Source organism: Melopsittacus undulatus, chromosome 1, assembly GCF_012275295.1.
Source record: "Melopsittacus undulatus isolate bMelUnd1 chromosome 1, bMelUnd1.mat.Z, whole genome shotgun sequence".
In the NCBI taxonomy this organism is placed as follows: domain Eukaryota; kingdom Metazoa; phylum Chordata; class Aves; order Psittaciformes; family Psittaculidae; genus Melopsittacus; species Melopsittacus undulatus.
Window position 1 is genome coordinate 84,470,317 of NC_047527.1, and position 22,241 is coordinate 84,492,557.

The 22,241-nt window shown below is 38.6% G+C and overlaps 1 protein-coding gene across 1 annotated transcript; it reads right to left on the reverse strand.

Annotated features, from left to right (window-relative positions):
* Nucleotides 1-823: 823 nt before the first annotated feature.
* VPS4B (vacuolar protein sorting 4 homolog B) lies at nt 824-19,187 on the reverse strand. Its single transcript, XM_031049665.2, has 11 exons — nt 18,981-19,187; nt 16,351-16,462; nt 14,880-15,030; nt 13,545-13,612; nt 11,429-11,548; nt 11,027-11,183; nt 9,526-9,674; nt 9,270-9,351; nt 7,024-7,243; nt 4,898-5,035; nt 824-3,106 (listed from the first exon to the last, which is right to left on the reverse strand). Exons 1-11 carry the CDS (start codon nt 19,170-19,172, stop codon nt 3,005-3,007), a joined length of 1,491 nt encoding a protein of 496 aa, XP_030905525.2. The 5' UTR covers nt 19,173-19,187; the 3' UTR covers nt 824-3,004.
* Nucleotides 19,188-22,241: the final 3,054 nt, after the last annotated feature.

The following is a 22,241-nucleotide window of genomic DNA, read 5'->3' on the forward strand; positions in this document are numbered from 1 at the left end:
ATCCAGCAGCTTCTTTGCTTCAGTTGACAGAAAGAGCAAACTGATCAGATGCCCCTGACAGACAGGAGCATGAACAACAGCGGATTCAAGAGTATCTCCCTCAGATACACGTTGTGCTCTGCTAACAAAAACAAAAGTGTACTTGAAGACCAGCAGATAATTCAAAACCAAAACAAATTAAACAAAAACCTTGAAAGAAATTTGCACAGTTTGGTTGTGCTAGAGAATGACAAAACAAAACTGACAGGTAAATTAGTGAAGAAACAAGACTGGAATTTAAGGTTAATCAGGCAACATGGGAAAAAACACACCAAGAATTTACTGAGCTTTTGTAACCCTTTGAGTGTATGCATTGAGATGTGTGCCACAAGTGCCAGGAAATCCAAGAAGTTTAATGTCAATGTGAAGAAAACATCAAAACAAACAAAGAACACCAGCAGCACACACACAACTGATTTAACTGACCAACTAGTTTACCCACAGGAAGGAAAATGGCATTTTTTTCATATTACAGTCAGGGTAAGCAGTAACATCAGAAGTTAGGAAAAAAATGTGAGCTAACTAGCCAAAGGTGAGTCATATCTCAGACTATATGAAAAATTTACAACTAATTTATCCAGTATTTAAAGAGGGTTTGATTCTGTAAAGCAAATACAACCTTTCATAAATTATTTAGAGTATTTTCAATTAATTCTGAAAACTAAGAAGTGATTTTGCAGTCTTCACCTCCCACTACGCTATCATCTATTCTGGGATAACTGAGCTAGGTATCTCTGTGATATTTATTAATTATTTCTACCTTAAAAATACAGCAAACCATAAATTTGTCATTGTAGCTGCAATTCTAAGCAGCAATGTTTATTTGGAATATATTTCTAAAAGCAACTTTAAACATCAAACATTAGTGCTTCTGTTACAGATGTCATCCCACAACTGAGCAAGCAGCAAGATGTAAATTTAAAACATACAGTATACTTGCCTTCTACATTAAAGATAAGAGATTACACAGTTCAGCTTGTGGAAACTCGTAAGACAAATCAGCCTACCACAAACCAAAAAAAAAAGTTCCTGAGAATTTTAGGATTGCAATAAGGACTCTCATTTAAAAAAAAGGTGAAGAGACAAGTACTTCAGATAGTAGCGTCGAACCTCCAAGTGAAAGCCCTGACAGTGTATGGCTCATACACTTGTGAATACTTCAGAAATATTCACAAGAGGCAACTATGAAAAAGCAATCCTACTGCAAAGCTGTAGGATTTTACTCACCATAGTTGCCTGCACCTACACTGGAATTCCTGCCCCTTTGCCTCCAGAGAGGTCCGTAGAAAGATTTGTAGTCCACTGATTCACATTTACACATTCCAACATAAGACAAAGGTAAAGCTGTGTATATTTGAATGATTTTGGAAAGAATGTTTCATCATGTTAGTAAATAAAAGCTCAGCACCTTGCAGATCAAAGAATTTTTAACTAAATATTTTGTTTAGCTGTTAAACATAGAAACCAAAGCCTAAAAAAAATACCACCAAACATAAGCAGAAAATACTTGAACATTGAAGAAACACTCAAATAACATAGCTGGTGTTGTACTCTTAACATTTTACTTAAATGAAGTACAGCAAATTTCACCCATCCTATGATTTATAAAGTACATAAAATATGTACATAAAGGAAACAAAACCCCATTGAAAGATGATCATATATGTGTATATGTACCTATAACATACACACACAAAATGTGCAAATTTCTTTTAATGCAAGTTAAACAAAGCCTATACAAGATAAGAGTTGTACAATGATCCTGGAACAGAGTATCCTAAGGATGTCTTGTATCTACAGCCAGTGCAAACTTACAAGGCACAAACTCAATGCTGACGCGGAAGTGTTGTAAGTCACATTCAGGCACATCTCAATTTGTATTTCTTCAGAAAGAGACCAGTGGAAGTGCTACTACTGTACTAAACTGCCAGCTTTCTCTCCAAGTTTAAGCACTAAATTGATGTAACATGCAATAGTTATCAGTAGAGTTCTGGCTTAATTTATCATCCGAAAGTCTGTAGCTAAAAAATCTGTTATACTTTCCTCGCAAGTGAAAGCATGCTACTTCCCAGAATACCTCCCATACACTCTCCAAAGACTACCTACACCTTGCCAGCTTTGACATGTGGACTCTTACTGGATATTACTAATGTTTTTTTCTAACTTCAGTCAAACTCCTGCAGAAAGTAAATTAAGATTTAGAGACAACAACAATAAAAAAACCACAAAACTCCAAAACAAGAACAGCCAGTAAACACCTTCCCACATATTTGATTTTAACAAACTTTTGCTAAATTGCATAGTGACAGTGCGTATCAGCTAGTAAAGAGTTAAAAACAAAACCTTCCTGTTTAAGGCAAAATTCTGACACAGTATAGCAGAAAAAGCCAAATACCAGTTCCATCAGTATTTAAACAAAGTACTGGCCCATGTGCTCTTACCCTCACAGTGTTTTCTCCTTACTTTAATAGCAAACCCACACTTGCCATATGCTTGATTAGCAAATTTTGATACATTTTTCTATATGAAATGAGAGCAATTAATATGGAAACTGATTGACTGATACTGAAAACACCCAAATATGTTCTCTTCCACCTGCAAAAAAGGGGTTTTTGAGCTTACTGGGAGTTTAAAACTCACTTGTACCCAGGTTTAATATAATACCTAAAATTGAACTAATGATTTAAGGTTTTCTAGCATTTAATAGACATTACCACATCACTTTGCTGTCTCACCCTAAAATTGTATTTTCATATTATTTTTCAATAGAAGACATTTAATAGACATCTGAGGAAAACAATACAATACAAAAGCTTAAGGGTCTTTGCGAAGGTACTTTCTATTCCTTCTGCAAAGTCAGAAAGGAGTTATTTTATTGGCATTTATTTGAAGTGCCATCAGTAAAGACACAAGAATACTTAAGAAAGGGAAAAAAAAGTTCTAATGCTCCACATATATCTTTGGTTTAGCCTTCCTGACCAAAGTCTTCTGTAAACTTCTTTAACTTCTCCAGGTCCTGTTCATTAACTGTTGGCTTTGTGCTAGCTAGCGACCTGAGCATATCAGCCTGTCAAAAAACAAACAAAAAAGAAAACAAGTGTTTTTAGAAACAAGTACAGTATCACTGCTAACAATCTGGTTACTATGACAAATATGCATTAAAAATGCCCATTAAAACAATATTGCCATAGGAGCTCCTATTTACACAAGGCTTTAGGTAAGCCTAAACACTCCTACACAGAGGCAACGTTTTAGCTCTGCGAAGACATACACAATCACCAAGTTTTCTAAGAATGAAGCCTCAGATTTAGGTTTATGCCACTCATCCATTCAAGAGTTTAAAAGTGGAAAATAATCAGATGTTCTCGTGTGCTCTTTACAGTGCAAGCATATAGAATATCAGTTTGTGATTCATTTCTAGCAAAGTTTTAGTGTTCATAACCAGTCATTTGTCTCTTCAATTTCCTAAATAAATAGATACTACAAAATGAAGTGCAGAAAAATCACAGATCTATAAAGTTGAAAGCAGCAGTTAGAACACTTTATGACTAAAAACAGACAAGAAAACTAATCAAGTCCTAGCCAAGGCAACTGAAAAAAAGTAATGCCTAACACCTCATATTACTATAAAATTATGGGTAAAAGCAAAAGTTAGTATTATGACTAGAGATACCCTGCTTAAAAAGAATTAAAGCCTGATCTTTTTAAGGACACTTAAATACCTGTGCAATTATAGTGCATCAGTCAGAGCCCTGGTACCATTAGGAGCACACTATGTATTATGTGGAATTCCAGGAAAGACTGATTAAAGAAATCCAGATAGACCATGCAGGCAGAAGCTCCAGGGCAGGCCTGCACCTGCCTATTTCCTTTTGTATTTCCTCAGTATGCAAATATGTACAGAAAATGATTTTCTGAAATATAGTGATGGTTATAGTTACAAAGTAATGCCTACTGCTTTAGAGGTTTGTGATCTCCATTAAATAAACTCATTTCTTTCATTCATCACAGAACTTTGCACACAAGTAATGGCAGCAGCACAGATCTGTTTATGAAGTCCTTCCCTCAAATGTAATACTTAAATTCAGAAGCTTCTTTTTTTCCCCTCTTAGGGAAAAAATACAGAATAATTGTCCAGCAATTATTTTTTAAGGAGTAAACTACAATTTCAATTTGTCTAAAAATGACATATTTTATTCCCTAGACCAAAGCAAGGATTTTAAGGTGCACAAAGAAAACACCTAAAAGAGCTGTATCACCTGTGGTGAAATTTAACCAGAACTACCATTACATCCACAATTTCCTTATATTTTATTGTTTATGCTTGCATTTATTTTATGGGCAATATTTACCTACGGCACGTCACCTCCCAGTTTACACTGAATATAATTTTGCATTTCCCAGTGTTGATATTAATGCTAGAGCAGTGGGAAGGAAACATGTCCTGGGGCTAAGTTCCCAAATGTTTTAAATAAAAAAAATAAAAATAAAAATAAATGGGGGTTGGAACTAGATGATTTTAAGGTCCTTTCCAACCATAACCATTCTATGATTTTATGAATAAAAGACAAGTGAAAGAACAGTGGAAGAGCCAGATGCTGTCTATGGATAAAAAGCAGCTGCATGCCAGCAGACAAGAACAATAAGAAAGAAATGCTTATCAGGGATAGAGCGCTGGCTTTTCCACAGGCTTGCCATACTATAGTACTGCGTGTTGGGAATTCAGATGTTACCTGGTATGTCCAGCATCTGTGAAAATAAACAACTCCAACTGCCTTGCATAACCATTTGAAAAAGGTTTTAAAGTCTTTTCAGAGTTCTGCAAAGCAAGAAGAAAAGGGTACAAAAGAATACCTACCATGGAAACTTGAGGCTCCAGTAATTTATCACCAGGAACCTCCATCCATGTCATTTCTATGGCTCCAGGATCACCTGGGGAGCAAGGGGTGAACAAATCTACCATTGTATTTGGATTAGACACTGATGGTCCTTTTACCTAAAAATAAGAAAACAATCAGTTTACAGGAGTTAAAATTTTAAAGACAAAACCCAGAAGCTGAACAGCATCTTTAGAGCAAAAATATTCGTTGATTTTATACAGATATATTTTTATATTGATTTTATATATAATTTTATATATTGATTTTATACAGACCCACTTGGAAAGACCTACCCTGTGAAAAATAAATGGTATGAATACCCTGACATCATTCCCTTTGATAATGTGCAGCTGCAGCCAGATACTTAAATTCACATCAGGTCAAATCCCAGAAGAAGCTTCGTCCTAAGGTTGAGGATTTCTGTGGAAAACTAACATGCCAGGAAATCTAGCTAGAGAAGACCACCTTTCTGAATCCCCAGGCACTTTGGGAGTTCATTCATTGCTGGTTAACAGCTTTCTCCTCAATAATTACCCTCGAGTGTCCCTCAAGTGAGGAAGCCAGAAACAGCTAGTCAATCTTTGACATAATGCACCACAAAGCTCTGAGCACCTCTGACACCACCTCAGCAGCACTCGAGAAAGAACAGCACCATCTAGTGGGAGAACAGAAACCATCCCTACCCCCATCCCTGCAGATCGATCTGGCGGAAAAGGTCTGACATGCAGCTCCAGAAAAGCAGCACCCGGAATCTGTTACCTTTCTGCAACACGTTATCTGGGTCCCACTGTTTTATTTTCCTTCATCATTACCTGAAGCATCATACATCCACGGGAACGCAATACATATACAAAGGCTGAAGGATACAACACTTGCTGACTATTTTTTAATAGCAGAGAAATAGATTTGCTACCCCAAACTGCTATTAGAGCACAATGCTGGAGAGCACATACTGCAATATTCAAAATGCACTCTGACAAACCTCTGTCATCATGTGGAGCAAGGAATGTATTAGTAATAATTGAGGAAAGCACTGTTTAACTGGGCTGAGTAGTCCATTATGATGCAAATAATTAATAAACCTAAGATTCTGCTTCTAAAAATAGGAAACTGAATGAAATTGAAGTACTAACCACACACTTAGCTTATGCAAAACCACTCAAATTACTCTAGTTGTGTGCTTTTTCCCTTCCTTTTTAGGGGCAAAAGGAGGCCAGAATTCCTTTTGGCTTGCTCCACAAACTGGGATAACCAAGGTGTTATTTCATTGTTCCATGGTAATCCAAGATGTGCCTCAGATTCATCAAAATCTGAAGAAAACGCTAAAAGGTAATAGCCCTTTAGCCTGAAATGTCATTGTCACTTAGAGTGAGCAGTGGATAAATGCTTCGGGTATTGCTGCTTATGAGAAGGAAGCACCTAGAAAATCCTTGAGAGATCAAAACAGCTGCTTATTTTTAAACAAATACAGTTTAAATCAGTGTTACTGCCCAGTTGCACCCAGAATAAACTTATCAAATCAAGTGTTTCAAAATACATATTCTGTTTTTAAACTGGGAAAAGCTCCCTCAAAAGCCCTGTAAAATCTGTTTGCTTACTTCTCGTGTATCTTTAATACTGTAACAAGTAACAATGAATCAATGTTTTTACCAGAACTTTACAAGAACCTTAATTTGTCAGTTTGAAAAATATGCCAAGCAAGCAGAATGTGCATAATTATAATCCATCTGTTCCCATGTGGATGAGGAATACATGTATTTTAAATATGCTAGAAAAATCTTGAAGAACCATGTAACTTGATCCAAAAATAAAGTACCTCTAACATTCCCATTTAAGTCAAACTTCAAACTGAATACTTTTAACACTACCTAGAGACATGAAGAGTCATGAATACCCAGAAACTAGCTCCACCAGATATATGGCAGCACTGGGGGAGGTAGAGAGAAAGAAAAAGAGAAATACTCAAGTTCTCCCACAGCTGATAAAAAGGACACTCATAAGCATGCAGTATTAGCCAAAACCAAATCCAGTTTACTTGCAAGGAACTTTCAAATTAAGATAGTTCTGAGATGAAATAACTGAAAAAAATATGATTCTTACTTACTTTTTTAAAATGAGTAGCTGATTGCACTTTTCTAACAGGCTGCATCAGTGCATCACGTACAATGATGCTTATATCTGCACCAGAATAGCCCTCAGTTTTTTCTCCAAGTTTTCGATAATCTGCTTCTGTTAGGAGATTTGGAGTTGACCCAAGGTGAAGTTTGAACATTGCAGCCCTGGCATGGTCTTCAGGTAAAGGAATATAAATACGCTTCTCAAACCTGGTTTAAAAAGAAAACCCAAAATGTTCTACAGATGCTAGCTCATGCAGGTGCATGGTGGAAAGAAGCTTATGCAAATAAATATAGTTTGGTCCTAAGAGTAGTAGAAAGAAGCAGTTTCAATATTATAAACCTTAAAAAAAACACACACTTAAGGCCAATATTCAACAATCTGTTCTTGTAAATAAATCCATAGCTAACATAAGATAACATCCAGAGCAGAGCAACGACTTCATTTCCATGACAAAGATCTCTTCAGACTGAAGTTTTTCTAGATTCTCTCCAGTAGTTTGTGTTTTAAAAGAAAAAAATGAGAGGAAAAGGTCTTCAAGTGTTGAAGTACATTTGAGCATTTTCACACTGAAAGAACTGTCTGATAGCAAGCTAACACAACCACTTTCTACAGTCTCCAATTAAAGGAAACTCATAGTTGGAAGCAAATTTGAAGTCATATTCTGAATAGTTATCAGTACAATATGTTGATAACTGCAGTTCTTCCTTTGAAACAGCTTTTGTTCTCACTATGGGGATTACCTCCCACTAATGAAGTAAGAGTGACTCCAAAGTCTAGAACACAGTTAACTTGATATACATGACAAAACAGGTGAAATTCATGAAAAATTGATTATTGCCATTGCTGCCCAAGTTCCTTTAAGTCTTATGGACATGAGTTAGAGAGCTACTTTTTCAGACTGCAGAGAATCCTAAAATGATTTGGGTTGGAAGCGACCTTAAAGAAGATCTACTTCCAACTCCACTGCCATGGGCAGGAACACCTTCTCCTAGATCAGGCTGCTCCAAGCCCCAACTTGGCCTTTAACACTGCAGGGATGGGGCAGCCATGGATTCTCTGGGCAACCTGTGCCAGTGCCTCACCACCCTCATCATTAAGATTTCTTTCTCCAACACAGATCTATGCTTTTTCATTTTAAAACTGCTGCCACTTCTCATGTCACTACAGACCTCAGTAAAAAAAAAAAAAAGAGGAAAAATCAACCAATTCCCTCTCCCCCAGACCATCTGTCCATCTTCCTTAAAAGCCCCTTTTATATATGGAAAGGCTGCTCTACTGTCTCCCTGAAGTCTTGTCTTCTCCAGGCTGAACAAAGCCCAACTCTCTCAGCCTTTCTTCACAGAATAGGTGTTCAGCCCTCACTGATTATCTTCATGTGTACTATCTGTCTGTCTTCCACTGTGGATCCCAGTGCTGGAATTTCAAGAATGATTTGAAATTTTACGCAACATATTCACCTCTAAATCTGTCTCACATAAAACTACAGTCATACAGATTGGAAGCAACCTCTGGGGGTCACCTGGTTCAACCTCTAATCAAAGTGTGATCAGCTTCAATGAAGTACACGAATAGTCAGTGACAGTCACAAAAAAAAAGGTAGTATTTCTTTAGCCCACAAAAATTACCATTATCCAAGCTGTGTCCCCATCAATAGCTGTATTTGTCACATAGCTGTAATTTTTCCTTTGCTGCTCTGCAGCTCAAAGAAATATCCAGCTAGTCAAATACACATATGGAAGCTCTTTATCTACAGAACAGCAGTTAAAACATGCACTGAAAGATCGCAAATTATGTCTGACCAGCAGAAAACCATGGTGTTTCCATGTAACATAAAAGTACATTTCCATGAAAGAACTCAAGCTACACAACAGTTTAACAGCTGGAAAGGAAAGCTTTACTCACTCTTGCCCTTCTGAAGTGCCTTTTTTGTAACTTGTCCCCCAAGCCCACCAGAAAACCAGCCAACAAGGAAACAGAATAGTTTTCTGCTTGCTCATGCACAATCATCTAAACAAAGAAAATCAAATAAACTATAGGGCCAATATAAGAGTGAACAACCTACCTCTTTAAAGGGGTGAGGGGCTATTAGTTTTGCTCAGTCCACCTCATGGAATTGAGTTGTAGGACATTAGCCACGTCTGCAAACATGAGCTGGATTACTACCTGAAGCAGACTCAGATTGAACCCTCACAAAAGCTGCAAATTTCCTACCATAAAAAAATGCCATCATACCTTCTCCTGATAGCAGAATCCAAAACCCAGGGTATGTTTGTTGCTCCCAAGACCAAGATTCCATCATTGTCAATACCAACGCCTGTATCAGGGCAGACACCATTTTACAGGTTAGATAATAAACAGAGACTGGTTTAAAATGTCATGAAAACTTAATAGGGTGCAACTGCAGAACTTTTTCATGTTTTCATGCAAGCTACCCTTACCATATGTATCTTAATTCCTCTGACCGATTCTGAAAACCAAGTAAACTTACCTTGCATCTGGACTAGAAATTCTGTTTTTATCCGTCTTGCAGCCTCACTTTCATTTTCACTTCTTGACCCGCAGAGGGAATCTATCTCATCAATGAAGATAATAGAAGGTTTGTTTTCTCTGGCAAGCTGGAACAAGTTTTTCACTAATCTTAAAAAAGGAAACAGCTTCAGTTATCTTAATGATTACACCAGTGAAAACACATAACTTGAGATTATGATAAAGTCACTTCCTTTAGAGAAAGCTGAAAAAAAAATGTATTAATATAAAGTTACTCAAACTATATAATATTCTTCCAGCTCAAGTCTCAGCATTTTACTGAGTGAATAGCTGAGCATAAAGGTTTTGAAAGAAAAAGCCCTTTTTCAGTTTGCATTTGTACAAGGCTGCCTGGACTATACAAAACCACTGCTCCAGGCCGATTGGAAAGAACACTGCTTTCTCTTATTTAACATCAGGGGCTGGAAGTAGATGATCTTAAGGTCCTTTCAAACCCAATCTATTCTATGATCGTAATCTAATGTTATTTACCTATCTTCCCAAGTTAAAAAGGGAAATAGATAAGAACATGCTGGGAAATCCTTCACATTACCAACACTGAATGTCAGGCAATAGTCTCAAATGAAGTTAAACAGAAAAAATGCCAAGCTGGATTCAAGTTCTGTATTCCTTTCACAGGAGAAAAGCAGCTTAAGCTTTCCAGTTTTGTGGGAAAAAACACAGTTCAAACACTTATTAACAGCCTTTCTTCCTCATCCTATCAACTTCAATGTTGCTCAGTTGTCCACACTTCAAACTGTCAAAGCATGGCTTTGACAAGTATTCTTATCATCATATGGAAGTCCTTTTTTTACAACAATCCCAGACTTCTTTTCTAGTCCAGATTTCTTTTCTAATTCAGTAAGTCTTCACTGGAAGCCTAGACTTCTAGACCACAGCCAACATGTCACTTTAGGTTTCCTGGTGGTCTTAACGTAATACATAGTAACAAGTGAAGAGTTGGACACCATGAAATTTTCTTTCATGGCTGCTCCTCTTTTCCAACCTATTTTTGCAAGTCTCTTAGATTCCTGATACTGTTTGAAATCAGAATAAAGAAAAACTCCTCCATATGGACAAAAACATGTCACGTGTTAACAGCACAGCTGCTTGGACAGATGAGTGGGGAGATGCCAAGAGGCAGAGTACCTCAACACTCCAGACTGATTGAGTGTGCATCAGAGCCAAGCACAGGAGAATGAGCTCCACAGTGCTCCTGAAACCTTTCTGAGCTAGTTTTAAAAAACTGTCTAGAGCACTGAAGAGAGGTCCAGCTGCAGCAGTACAAAACACAGAACATGATGTCTTTCCATGGCACTTCAGCATGAAACAGAAACACATGAAGTTTGTTTTTAAAGACATCATCCTCCACTCAAACTCAATTTCTTCATAGCAACTTATCTAGCTTTATGTTTATTTCTTCTTGCCAGTGATTTCCTGGACCTCTGGCAACTCCAACTTACTTTTCACTTTCACCTAACCACTTCGATACAAGGTCAGAGGAAGATACTGAGAAGAAGGTAGAGTTGTTTGCTTCTGTTGCGACAGCTTTTGCTAAATAAGACTTTCCTGTTCCTGGTGGTCCAAACAGCAGAATCCCTCTCCAGGGTGTTCGTTTTCCTGGAAGAGAGAAAACATCAGCCTTCAAAATACTGAAATACTAAAAAGACTGAAACTATTTTTCTGATGAAGTCCTTTTAATTTACTAAAGAGATTTTCCATATCTACCCATGAAAATTCTGTCAAATTGATCACAATCCCTTTGTGAACTCAGTTTGAGTCTCTGATACATTGGTACAAAACTCCTCTCAGATCCCAGTGCTACTCCTGACTGGCCAATAGCAAATAAATGCTGTAATTCTGACCTGTAAATAGGTGTGGAAATTTAATGGGCAAGATCACTGCTTCTTTAAGTGCTTCTTTGGCACCTTCGAGGCCAGCAACATCACTCCATTTGACATTTGGTCGCTCCATAACAATTGCTCCTATAAGAAAAGATTCTATAAGTTAGGGATGCACATACCTTTTTACAACTTCAATAAATTCCATTCTGGGGAAAGAAGAAAAAATTATTAAAAAATTAAGAAATCTATGCCCATGTCCATACTGAATAAAACAAGGCACTTCAAAGTAGATATAAACACTGAATGCTGTAAGTCAAATAGATGTTATTTCTACAGAAACCTACATGTTGTTTTACCACATTAAGCCACGGATAATCAAAATCCTCAAGAATTAGTAGAGGTCCTACAATGGCTAAAGCTAGTCTGTAACTGACTAGCAAATGTGCATTTAGTAGTCACAGAGGAATACCTTCTCCAATAGGTACACAGGCACCATCTCCTCCCTAAACCACCATTGTACTCCCAAAAAATTTGAAATTTCATTTTGAACAAGGGAAGCAATGTAGCTGCACTAGCCCAGGATTTATAAGACTCTCCAGCAGATGAAGTAACTTGTTGGGTACCTCCAGATACGCAGCAAACAACTGGATCATCTAATGGCAAAAATCTTCAAGGGACAGGTCTGAAAGAATAGTAAAGGTTATATGCAGCCTGCTTAGCTACAGAGTGTCGTAGTCTAGCCACGCTCTCTCAAAGTTTATCACCAAGTCCCATCTTGCTTAATCAACAAGGTCAGTTTGACTTTAGCCAACTGAACTGTAATTTAGCCTTCTCTTCAGACTTCACATTCGTTAGCCTGACATACTAAAAATTGTTTTGTCTTGATTACTTTTAGATGGGAAGATGGGACAAGGCAGCAATATTAAATACAGGAAAGTTCTGTAGCTGTTGCGGGAAGGAAAATAAAACTGAGTAATCTGAAGGCTGCCCAGAGCTTGTATTACCCAAGTAACAGACTCCTGTGTTAAGATTCAAGGTACTAAGGATCTCACCTGTCAGGCTTTCAAGCAATCAAATGTATAAGCAAGAAAATTGTCATTTTATAGGAGGTATCAAAAAAGTGGTGGATGCAAGAAACTGTTTCTTGAAGTAAGAACTGAAGGTCAGCTTCATGTGTGAAGAAACAAACCCCTTATAGTGAGAGGCAGCTCATCATTTTACTGTCATTTTAAAGCATAGGAAACTGTCCCACATAGCTATGCACAGGATTAAGTAAACGTGTAGAGAAGCATAAAAAGTATGGTGCATTTTCTAAATATGATACAATAGCTCCTGAAGGCTATTACAAATATTGTATCAAATATGATACAATAATTCCTGAAAATACAGAGGCAGAGAGATCTGGTAAATGCATTTGATCTTTGTTACACTGAAAAACAGAGTGGAGAACAATGAAGTTCCTTCAGATCCATAAGCACTTTCTGGCAGGGAAGCTGTGAACAATTCTTCACCATTAAAGGGTAATAAATACCAAATAAAGCCTCTTTTTTTACTGTGTACAAAACAGCTGTTAGCTGCTATACATCAAACTCAAATGCTGCATACAGTCAGTGATACAGAAACACCAAACTATTATTTACTCAACTAGAAGAACATCAACACTGCCTATGAGAAAATGCTGCCCATTACTATAGATAGGCAAGAATCCATGTTCTCAACTCCTAAACTTGAGCATAAGCTTTTGTGAAAATGTTCCTGCTTATACTGTTTTATGTCTGTTACCTTAGCCTCTGGCAATACTCTAATGCACTTAAGAGTAAAAAATACTGCTTCAGTTTAGCCAATAGCTACATGGAATTTTGCAACTTCTCCCATTGGAAAATGCTATCCTGATAAATGGTACAATTTTAACATGAAGTACAGGGTACAGGAGATACATTTCAACATAGTCACTTTATGACTTCATAGCATGCAAACCCATACTTCCAGAAATATTATGCTTTTGTATGTGAAAAGTGCATACTAGTTAAGCCACTTACAGACAATTAGTTAATCCATAACATTTAGGTGACAAAAATATCAGAACTTGTTTGACTTAAGTCCCCACTATTTGAAGAAAAGGATACTTCAAAATCACCTTGAAGTTGATTCTGTAGCTTCTTTTTTTCAGGATCCCCTGACTCCCCTTCCCCATCACTGTCATTCCTGATTTGAAAGAAGAAAAAAAGTTGAAATACAATAAAAGAGATTGCTGTCTTTGGATAAAAATCAGAATGCAAATAGGAAAACCACCAGGCTAAGGAATGAAAGAAACCTTGAGAAGCCTTCATGATCTCTACAAGTTTACATCATCGTACTACCGGTTTTCTATACCACATTCTTCCTTATCCACCCTCCTCACCGTTTCAACTTCCTCTTACCAGTCTGAGCCCTCTTAACATAACTTTACATGCTTTGAGCCAGCCATTAGAAAACAAAAGCCCTTGTAGAAAGCAATATGAGAGTGCTAAAATGGTTTAATTTTAGACATTGGCTCTTGTCCCCTATCTGGAATGGCAACAGGACTTGGTCAATTCCATCTGGTACTATTATACCATCTTTTCAGAGCAAAGGAAACTAAAAGTTAAAGAAGGATAAAAGAAGACTAGATAATGAACAATTGGAGAGGAGGTCATGAAATACATGTAGCCTCTGTGATGTTATCAGCTCCTTCGATTATAAACCAGCAGAACACAATACAGCTCAAAAAATTAAAACTGATGAGACAAGTAGACAATGAAGGAGACTGAAAATCAGGTGAAGTTTCAAAGAGACAACTTAGTAACTGCAGCTGTTCAGCACTGCTAAAAAGGGCAATCTGCTAGAAGGTATCATCCTGAACCCTTTCTCTCTCCTATCCCCTTAAAGGCAGTAAGCAAATGCAAAAGAGGCTTTGCTTGTTTAGGTGGCTCTGCTTGTCCAGCTCTGATATGCAAAATGAAAAACAAATCTAATACAAGGAAAGCAGCAGAAAGCCTGGGCAGCGGCAAGGCATTAGGGTGATTCAGCCCATCTCACAGAACTTCACCCTACATAGAGTTTTGCATCTGTTATCAACTGTGAGACACATCTAACTCAGGCCCCAGTAATCATGAGTCTGAATTTATTTCCTAGCAAGCATTTAAATGCAGAAAAAAATTAAGAGACATCAGACTCTTTGCCTTTAAATCTAATAATTATGTGTTAGTCTGAAACAGCTCTTAATTCTTCACTGAATTTCCTATGCAAATGATCACACAGTTTAGTAAACAAGCACAGAAATCCCTGTGATGCTAATTCATGTTATTTTTCTCCTATTAGCTTGCTGTATTTCAGCATTAGTAGCCATCCAATGCATTTCAAAAAATACTAATTAAAATTATCTTTGAAGAGTTGAATTTTAGCATAAGCTGAGTTCAGGAAGTATTTTGCTTTACCTTCTGCAAAAACATACCCTTTTCCATCAGCAGGACCAGACTCTTTAACTGGTTTTGGTGCAGCTTTTTCTCTCTTTTTCAGATATTCTTTCAGCTGTTCTGCTCTGTCCAAGTATTCTCTACATTTCATTCTAATGCTCTGTTTTGCTTTATCACCCTGTGCTTCATCTAAGAGTTTAAAGAGAAACAACGCCTTGTTAACAGCAAAACACATGTGTATCAATCAGAAAACAAGACAATCTCTGCTGTCTTTATGTCTTATCAATATATCTCTCTCAGGACTCACCACATAACTGAACACCTCAACTACTTACTTTGCCACTACACCATAGAAAGAAATGACAGGAAGTCATCACCTACCAGAAAACAAATATACACCTGCACATTAAATTTGACTGTTAAGGATTAAAGATAATGGCACTGGGAGCTTTACTGTAAACCTTTAAAAGTATACATCATCTTAACTCATTTCTTAAAGTACCTCCTTAAGAAGCTGCTTGTACTAAGCAATTTTTCTTTAGAATTATACTTTATTTTTCCATAACCTACTAATTTTAAAAGTTGTTCATGTCAAAGAAAAAAAAAAATTACATAAAACATCTGAAGGAGTTAAGTTCAACAGCCACACTTTTCTCTTCATCATTATTATAGTATTTCAAATCAGCAAGCAAAAATTTAACATGTTGTTTGTGTTAAGTTTCAAAAAATACATCAGTATCGTCAAAAGCACAGCAAGTGACACTCCAATAAAAGTCTGTAAGATGTAAATGGACAGGAACTGATAAACACAAATTACCCAAGTGATTATAAAGAAAACAGTGGTGGGTTTTTGTTTTCCTAATCATGGGGATCTGTAAGTGCACTTACGTGATAAGAGTTACCCTAGCCCACTTGGATTAGGGCTGTACCTACATTAAGAAAGCTTATTCCTTGCATACAAATACTGGACATGACACAAAAGATACAGAGAAGCATGAAGAGGCATAAAATAATGAGAATATGGAAACTGAAATAAAAATACAACATACAAATCCATCTCATACATTTTGCTGGCCAAGGCAAACGGCTGACTATAACATTAAGAAAAAAGCCAGCAGAGAGGTTGTAGAAAAGCAACCAGCATGAATTAGGGAACAAAAACCCACTCTGTAGATACAAAGACTTCTTGTGTAACACGTGTTTTTTCAGCACAACAAAATTCAGCGATCCCTGTACTTATTACATTTCCCTGTGCAAAAATCCAGGAGACAGAGCAATCCCCTGCCTCCCTGTCTAAACCAAAACACAAGTAAAAATAATCCAATTTCTTACAAGAATGGAGCAAGCACACAACATGGTAAAAGCAAAAACTGCAAAATATACGACCTCAGTCAAACTACATTTACCAATTGACAATGATAGTAAAAATTTAAGTAGTTATATCAACATAAGAGATTAGCCTGTACAATGAGAGTACTAAACTCTACTTATCTAATACATTACACTTACATTTAATAATATGGAGAAAATACTGCACAGCATGTTGGTACAAGAGGAGGGCTTCCTCATAGTTTCCTGCTTTATCTTCTTGCGCTGCCTTGCTAGCAAGGTCTATTGCTTTCTGTAATACAAGCAAATAATTAAGTACTACATGAGAGCACACTGCATGACCAAAGAGACATTTTAAGGTGTTGCTGTTTTTTTAAGCCAGCTTTTCCGCTTTTCAACATCTACCCCAAAAAACTTGAAGGCAAATGACTGCAAGTCTTACATGTGCTTTGTATGCGACACAATGTTTCTATCCATTTATAACACTGATTAACAAACTAATGAAATTTACTAGCACAGGAAAAAGTGTGAGGAGAACAGTGTACTAAGCTGGAACTACTACTGGTTTGTCTATGCAATTTACCTTATCAATCTCTTGCATTTATTAAAGATTTGGACATCCATTATAAGGGTTTTTTTTAATCACAGACCCAGACACTTTGAACTATTACTGACAACATCAGCAAACTCTGTCAACAGAGTCAATACAGGAAGTACATGATTACAGTGCACTATCACACTTCCAGTCCTATACTGGGAGACATCTTCAAATACATTTGTTTAGCTTCTCTAGAAGGACTTAGTATCTCTCACTTGGATATCAAGAACCTAATTAACACTACAGTCGGAGGGGAGAAAAAAACCCCACCAGACAGAGGACGTGTCCAAATCACAAGCATCAAGAAGAGTTCTAGAAGTTACAAATGGATTTTTAATTTATTTGTTGGGCTAGTTTAAAATAAAACTGTGATCTAATCCATTCAGTGTACTGCATACACTGACCTGTGGATTTGTTGGTATCACCGTTACTCTTTTGCTCTTAAGTGCTTATTACCTTTTATTACACTTTCCTCCTTGGAATGCCTATACCACTTCAGGACAATTAAAACCGTCGGTGTGAATGACTAGTTCACATAAGTTTAAAACAGGCAGTCATTTAGCCAAAGTTAGCCAACACTAACTAAATTTTCTATAGCCCCACAAATATTTTTCTACATCAGGTCAATTTATTTTCCTAAGCATTGTTAGTATGCTCAGTATGATTATGGCAATGTCCAGGAGCAAGGTGGAGAGCTTCAACTACAGCAAGGAGTACTCATTACACATTCCAGTACAGATACTCTTGCAGCTATCTGGACACTCGGACATGCTTCAGGCAAAACAAAACTAGTAAACAGTAGCCATTAAAAAAGAAACAGCAAAATTTCTCATTCTATTGTTCTGTGTTGTGTCTTGGATGCAAAGATCATCTCAACAGATCTATCTGAATTTATAGAGCAAGTTATTAAAAAACAATGCTCCACTAAAGCAGACTATACAGCTCTGTTGTGGCAAGTGCTGGAACATTGTAAGCATCTGTTTCTTTGGAACAGAATTTCAATCTTCCCTTTTGGGGGAAACCATGAGTTGATAAGCAGCTTACCCCATACAACTGGGCAATCCCCTCCTTGCTGCTCACGCTGTGCTGGCTCTGTCTGTCCCCTCTACACACCATTCAAATCAGCAAAAGAGCAAAATTTATTCCAAAACCAGAAGATACTTTCTTAAAATTCTTAAGTACCTTTGACTACCACAAAACAGTCCAACAGTTCCTGGCTACAATACAACAAAGTGATGCATGTGACAGTAAATCCAAAAAAAAAAAATGGCAAAGACCACCTGCTAAAATGGAAGTGTGAGAAAACAGAGCATGTTGCAGCCCTCTGAAATAGAGGAAAAGTCTATGTGATGTAAGGGCTGGTTTTGGTATACTCTACTTTTGTAAACACTGAACACTATTACTTGGATATTAGATTCTTAGTTCTAGTACCTGATTACATCAGCTGGCATCTTAGTCTGCTACTAGGAAGCTCAACACTGCTATCAAATAGGAAACAGTTTGTTAGAAAGTTGTATGAACCACAGCATAGATGTCCAGCTCTAACTATCCATGAGGCACAAACTCTATTTACAAACCAAGCTGTGGTATGATAGCTTGATGAACATCATCATCAGAAAGAACATGATCTTAAACAGGTTTCATCCTCCTGTTTATTCTAGACCCTGCAGGACCACCCCTAGCTTTGCCAGTGTAAGCACCACATGGCCATAATGAGCTTAAGGAAATGATCATGGTTCAGAACAGCTGAAGAGACAATTACTATTTCTAACACAGGTCACTGCTGTCTTGCCAAACAGCCACAGAACAAATTATACAGCCCCACCGAGGGCTGGCACAAACAGTAAACAGAGCAGGTAAAAACTTCCTACAGTCGGTAGCCTTAGAAGAACCCTGAGCCAAACTACGCACCTAGCTCACAAAAGGCAACCGCGTTTCCCAGGTGGACACCAAACCCCGCCGCTCCAGCGGGGCCCATCGCCCGCTGTCAGCGGAGGCCGGTACCGACCAGAGGACTGATCCGCAGCCTCCATTACTTGCGAGCTCCACGCCGAGTCCCCTCGACACCTCCAGCGGCTGCCAGCTCCGACAGCTGTGCCGTCTGCGCTCCCTATGCCCCCACCCCTCCCGTAGGCCCGGCGCAGAACCGCCCCCAGCCGCCCCAGGACCGCCGCCAGTGCTGGATCCGCCCCAGGAAGTCGCGTCGCTCTACCTGCATGTTGGCGCTCGCCATGGCGCAGCGGCGGGGGATCACTGGAGAAGAGAACGCAGGCCCGCGGCTGCCGGTGGGGAAGCTCCCCTCCTCCCACAGAGCCGAAACCGCGGCCTCCTCCACCAGACACTTCCGCACACCAACACCCACCGACGGACCCGTTTCCGCTTCCGGGCACTCCCCTCGCGTCATGACATGCGCCGCACTGTGCGTCCGGGTAGCTCACCCCCGCCGCGGAGAGCTTTGTGCGCATGCGTACCCCTTTTCTAGCGCTGTAGGGTTGTGTTGGTGGTTGCATTGGTTCAGTAAAGCGTTAAAAGGCTGTTGCTGGTTTGGCGGTAGTATTAATTCTGCTTTGTTTTGTGAAGTTTTTGGCCTATCCCGCGATTTGTTGCCCTGAGTGGTGCTGCCTTTTGCACAGCCCAAGTTCTGAATGCTTTTAGTGGCAGAGCCAGCTCTTAATGGGCGCGGTGATGAGCAGTCGGTGTTGCTCACCCGTGTGTTAGTAATAACACTCAGGTACGGTGCGATGCCCACAGAATATGAAGGAGGAAGTGATGCAGGACATGTAGCAAATAATAAACCAGTTTTGTGAAGTTCCTTTGGTGTGTGGATGTGTGAACCTCTTCTGAGTGCTATAGGCTTCCCTGTGCTGCTGTCATTCCTTTAGGGCAAAAAAAGAGAAAATCTGGGAAACTTCCCCAGATTAATGAACCTCATTCTTCCAACTGCCTTCAAGTGACTACAATGTGAGTTTGACTTGGCATCATAGAATCAGATAGGTTGGAAGAGACCTTTAAGATCATAAAGTCCAACCATTACCCCAGGACTCCAAAGACCACCATTAAACCATGTCACTAAGGGTTTTTTGAACTCTTCCAGGAATAGTGATCCCTACCCCTGGCCAGCCTGTTCCAATGCCTGATCACCCTTTCAGTGGAGAATTTTTTCCTAATATCCAATCTAAACCTCCCCGGGTGCAGCTTGAGGCCGTTATCTCATGTCCTGTTACTTGAGAAAAGAGACCAGCCACCTCCTCCCTTCATTCTCCTTTCGAGTACTTGTAGAGAGCTAGAGTTAGAGGTAGTTGTAAATTGGAGATTTGTAGCGGTAGCTATAGATTAGTAAGTACAGTTACAAATTTCATTGTCACTTCTTGATTTTGTTTTCTAATATGATAGTTCAGTGAACCTGTTCAATACTGTCAGTAGGCTGCCTGTTTTGGACAGAGTATAAAAAGCACCCCCACAGTGACCCCCATATCTGGGAAGGTTGTGTCAATCTTTTCCTCAAGTCATCTGATTGGCAGATTATTTTGGTAAGTGACTTCATATACCCACATACTGGAGGATGCTTTGGTTGATTTTTAGGCATGGTCGAAAACAGCTGTTTTTCTTGGCTCAATTGCAAATGTGGGACGATGTGATTTACCAAAGATAAAGTCATGTAATCGGGCTTTGGGAAGTGAGATGGTAAAGAGAGGTGGTTCAGAAAATACGGTTTATTGCATTTGTCACAAAAGACAACTGAAATTGGCCAAGTGATGGAAGAGCTGATGATGTCTAAAGGAAACTTATAGCTGCATTGGCAGCAGGATTCAAGCAGAGCATCCATGGTCTGAAGTGCTCAAGAAGTTCTGTGGCTTAAATCACATGTGACTGCTTCTTTCTTATTACAACTTCAAAGCATGAGGCAAACCCATCCTTTTTACACTTTTACTGTTGATTATACCATCTTGGAGATTTTGGTCTACTTTTAATCTCCTTTTTAAAAAAAAAAAACACACTGCTTCCTTGGGGATTTAATTTCCCCTCTGCCTTTACCTTCTCATTCTGATTTGTGTAATGCCATATTCTCAGATACATTCCTGTCACTAATATTCCTGGCTGTCTCATCTGTACCTGTGATTTTCAAATCTGTAATGTTGTATTTAGCTTTTAGATCTAAAGGCCTAAAACAGTAAGTATGTCACAAGCGTTTGAGTAATAAATGCCACCCTAATAGCACTGAACTAGCTTCTGAAACTCCACAAAAAAAACCAGCTGGTTTCTGCAAATCTGAATGAAATTTAAAAGAAAGCAATCAGAAAGAGAAGGAACCTATGTATGCAGATAACAGGCTAAATCTTGCACTCCTTGCATAAGTCTTACTCATACAGTATTCCTACTATAATTGCACTTTGCAGCTAGTTTTGCCTGAGGAAAGACTGGCTGAATGCTGAGTAATGACATAAAAATTAATTCCTGAGAAGCTAATGAGTTGTCACATAAAGGATATTACTTCAATTTTAGGAACAAGCACAGTCACATTATCAAATACTTCCCAGTACAGAAGTTCCTGTGTTACCATATTCTAAGAATCCGTATCACAATGATTGTGTATAACAAAGTGTAATGAAAATTAAATGTTTTGAAGATGTTCATATAGGTACCTATAGGCCTCAGTGAAGTCCATCTCTTAATTCCCTGGGGTGCTGTTACTCACATTGCTGTGACTTCAGGTGGGTGGCACAGGCATTTATGATCTCCCATGTTAAGGCTGAGTAAGCTACTGTGGAGAACACTTCCTGCTGCCACCTCTTGATATGGAAGGAAGGCGTCCACACTACATGCTGCGTGAGCACCTTGGGCCAAGGATAGATGAGTATAAAACAAGTCATGTCTACAGCACAGTGAGGCCTTATAGCTGTGATTTTCCACCATTACGGCAGCTGAGAGGTAGCTAGAGCTGACTAATACTAGTATCAGAGACTTCATTATTAACTAGATGACATGAGAGCTGTCCAGTTAAGAGAAATCACTGTCTCAGAGAACTTAACTGAAAATAGGCAAGGCAGAGAGGAAAGGTAGGAAAACATAACCTCTGTTTTTCTGTATTTTTCTCCCTGGTGAAACTATGCAGAAAGATCACTGTGACCTAGGTAACAAAGGCTGTCACTAACAAACCTAGCAAGTAAAATTCAGGTTGTCTAAATCCCATTATGTTACCTTGATCTAGGTTGGTGTAAACACCGTAAGCTCATGCACCTGAGATTGGACCTCCAATGGATGTGTGGTGAAGCAGTGCTGAGCACAGACTGTCAGTCTGGCTGTGTGGCCTGCACAATCTGAAGCCTCTGCCTTTGCACCTTGAAGCATGAGGGCCTCAAAAGCAGGAGCACTGCTGTTCTAAGAGATCCAAGCCACCAGCTGTCATTGGGAATGTGTCTGCCTCTAACACAGTGCCTTTGGGAGTACTGCTGCTATGATATTCCTGGGTGGA